Here is a 10,346-nt window from a genome sequence, read left to right as displayed (position 1 = left end):
AGAAGCACATCTACTTCTTCTCTGACAATAAAAACTTGGATTCTATGAATTTGAAGTTTCCACGTCACATTTATGTAAATTGGCTTCCACACTCAAATCCTGCAGGTTCATCCAGGTGTTATAAGGTTTAAGATGAACACACAGAAAACTTGATGTGAAAACCATCTGTACATACACTACTGGTCAAGAGTTTTAGAACACACCAACTTTTCCAGAATTTAATTGAAAATTATGCAGTTTAATGTCTCAGTGTACTCTGAAATGAATGCACATTTGCAACATTTAAAATTCTTTATTGAGCATGATAGTGTTTTGAAAGTAAAAAAAAGATTCAAAATCACATTTTATGTTGGACTAAAGGACTAAAAAAAGACACAAAATGACCAAAAAAAGACACAAAATGACAAAAAAAGACACCAAAAGACACAACATGACTAAAAAAGACACAAAATGACCAAAAAAAGACACAAAATTACTTACAAACCCATGAAAATAATTAAAAAATGGACAAAATAGCCCAAGACTCCATAGAGTTAAGTTGTTAACCCATTTCTTGTTCCCTGAAAAAGGCCTACCCTACTTGTATAATTCTGAAATGTACATTATTTTTCAGTTTTGGTTAACCTTACCTTTTTTTATTTACCTCTGGCAGTTCACCACTTACCTTTGTACCCTTTCAAGCTGTTCATTGGACTTGAACTGCTTGAATTTCAATAAAAAACTGGAAAAATTGGGGTGTTCTAAAACTTTTGACCGGTAGTGTACATCATTCTCTACAGTAAAGCTCAAACATTACACTGTGAAGTGAAAGAACAAGACAAAAAGCATGTACTTGACTGGAGGGGCAACAGTACTCAGTCACTACACTTACTGTTTGGGGTAAGTGTAGTGACTGATTGTCATGCCTGCTCTCAATCAGTGGTTGAGAGTATCCAGCAATTGCCACTTTGACACAGCCTGTTTAAAGCAGTAATGTTGTGCCATGTTATGCCACCTCGCTGTTCTGTACGAAAGGTAGAAACACAGAACGGGGACAAACAACAAATACAGAATGCTGCTGCAGGCTTTTAACCCTCCATGGTACGGTGTTGCCCTCAGGCATCATACCCATTTTTGGCCTGTCAAATTTCTATAATGCTTGTTTTTGAGTGATGCGATACTTTAAAAAAGAGGGAAGAGTATAGGAAACCCAGGAGGCCATATTGAAACCCTATTTTGCAGACTTTTCCAAGGGAAACAACTTTGCCATTTTGCACAACAAAAAAAAATCACTCAAAACGCCATTTCCTGGTCCTTTTCCATCTGGAAAAAAATATATTTCTACTTATAGGTGAGTAAACCTTCATTTTTTATAGTTTCATACACTTAGACTGTTCAAGACATTCATTTTAATGCGTTGTTGGTTCAATGGTACAATGTTGCCTACAGGCAAAATTCAGACAAGAAACCGGTTAAAAAAGTTCCTTTTATAATGTTTTTAAATTTAAAATGTTATGTATTGTACCCTGTTGAAGCTACTGAATCTTTTACACATGATTATTAAATAAATTATGTTAGAATATTATTTTTTTCACTTGCACGTGCACCGTTATGGTACAATGTTGCCTACGGGCTAACAAACCCCAAAAACTTCCACAAAAACAATAATTATAAAATTTCTTCAGGTTATGTTTGTTTTGTGTATTTTAAAGACAAAAAAGCACTCCAAACATTTTTATTTAACAGGCATCATAATGTGTACCATTACATTACATTACATTACATGTCATTTAGCAGACGCTTTTGTCCAAAGCGACTTACAATAAGTGCATTCAACCTGATGGTACTAGACATAGACCATAGGAATCGAGTAAGTACATAACTTTAAGAGCTAACTGTCATTACCATAGAGGGTTAACAGGAAAAAAGAGAAGTGACCACATCTCTCCAACCCTTGCTGCCCTCCATTGGCTGCCTGGGAGTTTTGGAATTGATTTTTAAGATTTTATTACTTGTTTTTAAAGCCCTGAATGGTCAGGCTCCTGCCTATATCCATGAGATGCTTTTACCCTACGAGCCTGAACGCTGCCTGAGATTCACCAGCACAGCTTTGCTTCTGGTCCCGTCTTATTACAAAAGGTGACCGGGCCTTTTATTGATTTATTGGGATTTTTGTATACAAACACTCAAAAGCCAAAGAGTTCAAGTGAATGATGCAAACTGTGATTTGTTTTTTACTTTTGAACTGAAGTTGTGACTCTTCCAAATCTTCTCAACCCTAAAACTTATTTTCTGTTGTTAACATTTATAACATCAATGTATACCTAAAGGTAAATTAAGGGAAATGGTTCAATTCAATTAAAGTAACGTATGATCATGCATATGATCCAAAAATCCAAAGAATCCATACTGGTTTTTAAGGAAGCCAATGTGAAAAGAAATATTAAGTTGCTTCCAAACTTTTGGCCTGTAGTATGTGTGTGTGTGTGTGTGTGTGTGTGTGTGTATATATATATATATATATATATATATATATATATATACACTACCGGTCAAAAGTTTTAGAACACCGCAATTTTTCCAGTTTTTTATTGAAATTCAAGCAGTTCAAGTCAAATGAACAGCTTGAAAGGGTACAAAGGTAAGTGGTGAACTGCCAGAGGTAAATAAAAAAAGGTAAGCTTAACCAAAACTGAAAAATAATGTACATTTCAGAATTATACAAGTAGGCCTTTTTCAGGGAACAAGAAATGGGTTAACAACTTAACTCTATGGAGTCTTGGGCTATTTTGACCATTTTTGAATTATTTTCATGTCTTTGTAAGTAATTTTGTGTCTTTTTTTAGTCATTTTGTGTCTTTTTTTAGTCCAACATAATATGTGATTTTGAATCTTTTTTTTAACTTTCAAAACACTATCATGCTCAATAAAGAATTTTAAATGTTGCAAATGTGCATTAATTTCAGAGTACACTGAGACATTAAACTGCATAATTTTCAATTAAATTCTGGAAAAGTTGGTGTGTTCTAAAACTTTTGACCAGTAGTGTATATATATAATCAGAACTTTGTTTTCCTTCTTTCCTTTCCTATTATTTATCTCCTGACCTCTCAGATTTATGTTATGACCCTTTGGATGGGCCCAACCCCTATGTTGGGAACCATCCCTGTATTTCAAGTTGTTAAAACAAGGTCCAACCTCAGTTTCAAATGTTGATATTGTTGCATAGTTTTATTTAATAAAAGGAGCTGAGTTGGTCCACCACTTGGCACAAGAGGCATTCATGTAACGTTTTAAGGTTCAGTAGAGTAGAGAACAGTTACAGTTACAAAGTAAATTTACTTTGTCTACCGTTGTTTATTTACTCCTAGTAGTTTACTAATCGTGTATGCATTGTGAAGTGCAGGTGTATTTCATGGTACGTTTCTTGAGTGATTGTCGTGTCCATCATAATAAATGTGGGCGTGGTTTTTGTCCCTGAACCGCGGAAACAGGCTGAATATTAGAAAAAACTGGCAGCAGCAACAGCACCAGCAGCAGCAGCAGCGGACACCGTGGACCAGTAGGACCAGTACTGTTGTCTGTCTCCCAGTATAATATTAGACACACTGTCCACACAGCACTGAGGAGATGGGGGACAAAGCGGGGACCAGGTAAGACCACCATCGATCTGGCTGATGTTTGTTTACTGTCACGGGCTGGAAATAGGCGTAGTTCACGTTCCGTTAACTCGCCAGGAGAAAAGGGAACTAACTATTCAAGCCCCTTTAAAAAAATCGGACTATTTAAACCTCTGTTGTTTATCGCTGAAAGTAGCCTATAATGCTACAAAAACAGCCATTACTGCCACTGTTCTCTGAATCCAGAGAAGAGTGTAAGTCGAAAATGTTCTTAAATGCAGACATTAATGTATATACATTGATAGTAGATAATGCCGAATTGAAGAGTGGGTGGCACAAAATACAAAAAAAAAGTTTTAGGTCTTTTCCTACCATGCATACAGCTGTTTTATTTGACTATAAACAAAGTAGCGTCAAATTCTCATAAAATGTATACATTTTGAAAAGGAGTCTGGCGTAACTTCCTCAAAGACAGACCGAGACGGGCTGTTGAGCACTAGCAGTAAGATTGTAGCTTCTAACTTAACATAACAGGAAAATGTTCGTTTTTACTATTTACGTGGGTGATTTGAATCCGACATAGGCCCCGCTAACAGAAGTAGAACTTTGTTTATAACAGCGCTTAATGTTGTGTTCAAGGCGTTCCCGAAATCCTTGCAAAAAAGAGGGAAAAACACAACACTCTGCCCGGTGTATGGTTTTATGAGGTGTACTTTAACTCAACATCCCGTATTTTATACGGTTTATGACTGTGACATTCAAAAGTGGAACAACAATGTAATGGTTTTTTTTGAAGGTGTCTTCCTATATCGTCACCCTGTTAAAATAATCGCCTAACTCATTTTTTCAAGTTTTGCAGGAAACACAAAAAACTTCACTTAAAGTGTAACATATGACATTTATTGATAATTTCACTCAAAAAGGATGTAGCAAAGGATGGCTATTGGCATAGTAATAACACTGTGTGTAAATTATGTAACTTAAGAGAAATAAATTACTTAGGCAATTTTTTGAACATGCCTTTGTGACTTAAGGCTTCCTCACTGTCTCACTTTGTGACAGGCTTCCTCACTGTCTCATTTTAAATCTCTTCTTAAAACCCACCTCTTCTCGTTGGCTTTTAACACCACGTAGAGTGTTGATTTTATGTTGATTTTATGTTGATTTTATGATTTTATGATTTTTTGTTTTTATTGTATTCATGCATATTTTATTTTGTGCGGGCAGTACATTTTACATTTTATTTTATTTATTTTTATCCCATTTTTAATTTATTGCATCTTACTGATCTATTGTATACTACATCTCTGTGTATTGTGTTATGTATTTATTGTTTGTGCAGCACTTTGGAAACCTTGTGTTTGCTAAAATTGTGCTATATAAATAAAGGGGATTGGATTAGGGGATAAGCAAGATATGGTAACACTTTATTTTGAAGGTGTCTACATAAGAGTCACACAAGCCTGTCAGAAACATGACATGACAAGTATCATGAGCATTAATGTTACTTCAAAGTGTCATTAATGTTCATGACACATCCCATGTCATGTTTTTGACACGCTCACGTCACTCTTATGTAGACACCTTCAAAATAAAGTGTTACCATATCTCACATTTTATTGTGACTTAGGCATAATAAATCACACACTTGACATAGGCCATTATCTTAAAGGGGTAAAATCACATGATCTGATCAACTGAGGATGTAGGTGATTTTACCATAGGTGGCAATGAGGAGATGATTTAGGCAAAAAAACCTATTTTGACAAAAAATGACTTAGGCGATTATTTTAACAGTGTGACGATATAGTAGCAGTAGGAGTTACTAAATACAATAATACTTCAATCAGAGGGGCTTTAAAGGGTAGTTTGACAAGAAGCGTGTCTGAATCTGTTCAGTAGTAATGATATGTACAGTAAAACAGGTTTTTCTTGCTGTGATCATCCCTCCTGCTTACACTGGACACTAAAAGATTCCTTCGACACTGTTCAAGCAGGGTCAATGTGAACAGGAAGAGCCGGCAAGACGGAAAATATGTGACTCAGGTTATTTGTGCGACCAACACCCGGGTAATAAGAAAGCAGGTGGACAGTATAATTAGAAACACACCTCTCACTTGAGTCTGACAGTAATCAAATCAGGTTCAGTAAAATGCAGAACAACTTTGCTTGTGTCTGTAGAATCTCGACAGCGAGAAACAGCATGAATTGCAGTTTATTGTTTATTGAATGGATCCCCATTAGCTGACGCCTAGGCGACTGCTAGTCTTCCTGGGGTCCCTAAAAAGACTGGAAAATGACATACAAACAACATAAACAAAAACAGTACATACAAGAAAAACAATAACAAACTCAATTAATACATACATGCAATACTGTTAAAAATTCTACATTCATATTTACCCGACAAATGTTATACTGCAAAAATCATTAATTCAGATGTCTATAGTGTCCATATCAGCTGTTTACACTTATAATTTGTCATTTCATTAGAGAACATTTAAAAGGAAGAATCATCCGGCTATAGATATAGCAGAGAAAAGCGTCTTAAGTAATTTTTTGAATGACAATTTGTCTTGCGTGCTAGAGATGTGAGGAGGCAAAGAGTTCCATGACATTATTGAACGATAGATAACTGTGCGTTTGAATATGTTTGTTCTTGGTGTTGGAGGTATTAAATGAGCTGAGCTGGCACTCCTGGTGTAATGGTTGTGTCTGTTTCTTGTGCTTTGCAATTGGTTGAAGAAGTATTCAGGTGTCTGATTAAATAGTGTATTTCTAAAAAATGTGAGAACACTGACTGAATTGCAGTTATTCCGTCATCATCGTTTTGAATGCACTCGTCACTGCTGTCACCTATTGTACACATACTGCTGCTCTGTTACACAGCACTACCGCCTCCTACCACTTTGTTCCGCAATGCTGGATTGCAATGTGAATGGAGGTCAATATTACGCCATTGAAGATCCAGTATGAATGTCCTAAGACCAAAAACTGACAGAGCTCGTTACAACACTTTTGCAGAAACCCAGGTCGTTTTACTCATTGTTTTATGGACTACCATTTTGAAGCCTTGAGTTTGGCATTTTGGTGTTGCTATGGATTTTTTGGAGCCAGAAATGACCATATTTGAATGAGAGGGTGGAGCTCTGGAGGAGCAAAGGTGGAGCTAACCTAGCAAATGCTTAATAATGATCTAACACTAGCACTATAGATAGATAGATAGATAGATAGATAGATAGATAGATAGATAGATAGATAGATAGATAGATAGATAGATAGACTTTATTTATCCCAAGCTGGGAAATTACAGTGTAGCAGCAGCATTACACACAGAGACAATAACAACACAATTAAATAATTAAATAAAAAGAACAACCTAGGCATACTTCAAGCAATAAAATATAAAAATACAATAAAATGTAATGTAAAAAATAAAAATGAAGTGTCTAAAGAAGGAGTATGTATTAAGGAGTAGTATTCCAGTGCAGAATAAATATGAATATGCAGTATAAAAATGTTGGTGCTATGAAACAAATAAGGTGAAGAAACAAATAAGGTGCTAGCTAGCTGTATCTATAATTCACGTTAATGCATGCTAATTTTGACTTTCAACTTTAGAGTGTGCTATAGTACAACCAAAGGGACATGTGACTCAAGTCATTTGGTCCAAGTCACAAGCATGTCCCAAGTTATATTGTCTTGGGCAAGTTGAGTCAAGTTACAGGTTAAGTCAAGTCCCAAGACACAACATAAAGCATAATTATTCAATAACAACAGTGCATTTAATGTGGCATTAACAGGGAAACTTTACAAATGCAATCAACATTTAAGATCGTACCTAAAAGCATACACTGCTTTTTCGTCTACTTTTCTCTAAATGTCACCATAATTTACCAAATGAACATCACGCTGTATTGAAGGACACTTAAAACTAATGGTTGAGATCATAAACTCATTATGAAAATATTTACTGAGGTATAAAATCAAGCAAGAATTGGGCTCATTTTCCTTTTGACTTTCATACAATCAGATTTCTTTTTGCAGCCAGTGGTGTTGCCCCCTACTGGCCATTATAAAGAATGCTGGTTTAAGGCACTTCCACTACTTTTATCTTCTTAAATTAAGATAAATATATATAAGACACATTGAAACAGGTGTAGGTATATGTAACACATTCTTTTCATTAGCTGCTTGTTCCAAATACTGAAGCAGCTGGTGTAAACAGCTAGGGGTGTGCCATATCGTATCGTTCACGATAATATCAATATTTTTTTTTTATGGTTAAAAAAATGCATATCATGATATTGGCAACATTCCTACTTCTTGATGAAGTGGTTAAAGTTGTTTTGCAGCTTTCAAAATAAGAGCACAGTGTGTTAAGAGAATCCGCCACAGAATTTACAAGAAGACTGTCAAAATAAGATGCCTTAAATAAAAAATATGGTTATTTTTATTATTTGCTCATACTCAAGAGTCGAGAGTAATTTTTTTGTATTTGGCAACTGTTGAGATTTGCACTTCACACTACATTTTAGATTTTTATTTATTTATACATTTTCTATATCTTTTTAGGTATCTCCTAATATCTTCAAGAATATTGTTATCGCAAAAAATGCCTGCAATATCGTGATATTCTTTTAGGGCCATATCGCCCACCCCTATAAACAGCTAATATTTATGATATTAAATTAGGAGAATGCAAGTCCTAAATGCGAAGCGACGCTATCCGAGAAGATGTCTCACTTAAAGTTGTAGGAACTACAGTCTTTTTAGTATACAATTTCCTTTCTGTTTCCATGACAATAGGAACCCCTTGAGTTGTCTAAGTCAGACTGCTTAAGCCTTTAAGCTTCACATAAACTCATGTAAACTGCTGCATTATACATTTTTGCACAAAATGAGGGCTATATAATCTATGCACTAAATCTACGCACGACACTTTGCTATGTTATTATTAATATTATTACTATTATTATTATTATATATACTGTTGCTGCCATTACTATTATTACTATATACTGTAATATACTACTATTATTATTATTATACTGGCCTTACTGGCCTTATTTATTATTATTATTATTATTATTACTATTATTATTATATATTATATATCATATTATTTTACTTAAAATTACTTTATTTATATTTTTCATTTTATTTTTATATTGTTTATCTATTATTACATATTATATTATATATATTATATTATATACTTTACTATTATTATTATTATATACCGTCTAGTCACTATAACATTGTTGCCATCATATCACCAGTTTAATTATTACCATCATCTTGCCAACCATCCTACCACCTGATGTTCTTTTTTTAACTTCTTAAGTGTCCTAGTTCTATTCTGTGTTTTTTTTTCTATTGTTGTTTTTATTTATGCTACCTCAGTATTTTATTCTATTGTATTTTATTGTACTTGAATACCGGACTGCTGTAAAGTAAAGTTTGAAAAAGCAGTGGGCCTCGAATAGATTCTTGCGGCACCCCATTAACAAGCTCTCTCTGTCAATAGCCCTATAGCTAACTGGGAAAGAAAGTCATAAATTCCATACCTTTGTAGTTTAAAAATATGAAGGGTCTAAAAGTATGAAAGTGAATGTGAATAAAGTGAGTTTTTCTGTAATTCAGGTCACACCAAAGGGTCAATTTGATGTGTTCTTTCTGAAACATTATGCTGATGATTAAACAGGATGTTCTTTAGGTGGAGGTCCAAAGTGTATTACGGTATCTTTTAGTTATGGAGAGCCACACTTCCAAATCAATAAGCCTCGCCTCCAACACAACTACTGCGCTACACTGTAACATTATCAGTAAAGGAGCCAAAGAGCTAAATATTCATAACATACTGCACAGGAGAGAGAGGACCTATTGCTAGCCGCTAAGCTAAGTAACTGTAATTTCCCAGCTTGGGATAAATAAAGTATATCTATCTATCTATCTATCTATCTATCTATCTATCTATCTATCTATCTATCTATCTATCTATCTATCTATCTATCTATCTATCTATCTATCTATCTATCTATCTATCTATCTATCTATCTATCTATCTATCTATCTATCTATCTATCTATCTATCTATCTATCTATCTATCTATCTATCTATGCTGGATAAATATTATTTTTTGTGTTGTTGAAAACCTGATACATTTGTGCAAGTCAAAGTCTGCCTGGCCGGATTACGTGCAAATCTTTCAAATATCTTAACATTAGTTTTTGTGGTTTTCAGTTCATTCCACTTGTGGCTGGCCCAGTTAGTTTAGTGGAACTAGAGCAGAGAGAGTGTGAGAGTGTGAACAACATGTAAATGACACTGCGGGTTAGTTTAGCAGATATATCCTGTCCTGTGTGCTGACCTCAGTAGTTCCATACTCTGCTGAGTTGAGTTTTATTATGATTACATGTTTTTTTTTTGGTCTTTAGGATAAGGGGTTGACAGGAAGTGGTCCACATGACCAATGTTAAGGAAGTAATGGACATTTTTGTTGATAATCAGGATGTGCATTTTGTTCTTTGCCCCTGTTTTCTTTCCTCAGAATGTTAAAGGCAGCACATTCCTGCACCGGGACATGCTAATGTCCTTAAAACTGCAGCAGTGTGCATAAACTCAGAGCCCAAATGGCCTGAATAGCTTCAGCAACAGCTCTGCTTGTAAGCCAGCAGCAATGTTGTTTTTTTTTTTACAATAATGTGATTGATGAAGACAACATTTTCATTTTTGTGCTGTTG

At 34.8% G+C, this 10,346-nt stretch overlaps 1 protein-coding gene across 1 annotated transcript in view; it reads left to right on the top strand.

Annotated features, from left to right (window-relative positions):
• The first annotated feature begins 3,495 nt into the window (after nucleotides 1–3,495).
• The window catches only part of LOC131989379 (arrestin red cell-like), a 31,671-nt gene continuing 24,820 nt past the window's right edge, over nucleotides 3,496–10,346 (top strand). Inside the window, exon 1 of the mRNA XM_059354584.1 lies at nucleotides 3,496–3,632. Coding sequence (XP_059210567.1) covers nucleotides 3,610–3,632 — 23 coding nt within the window. The 5' untranslated portion in view covers nucleotides 3,496–3,609. The remainder of the gene's footprint in view (nucleotides 3,633–10,346) is intronic.

Source organism: Centropristis striata, chromosome 17 (genome assembly GCF_030273125.1).
Source record: "Centropristis striata isolate RG_2023a ecotype Rhode Island chromosome 17, C.striata_1.0, whole genome shotgun sequence".
Lineage (NCBI taxonomy): Eukaryota > Metazoa > Chordata > Actinopteri > Perciformes > Serranidae > Centropristis > Centropristis striata.
Note: the sequence above shows the minus strand (reverse complement) of the source record. Positions and strands in the feature narration are given on the sequence as shown.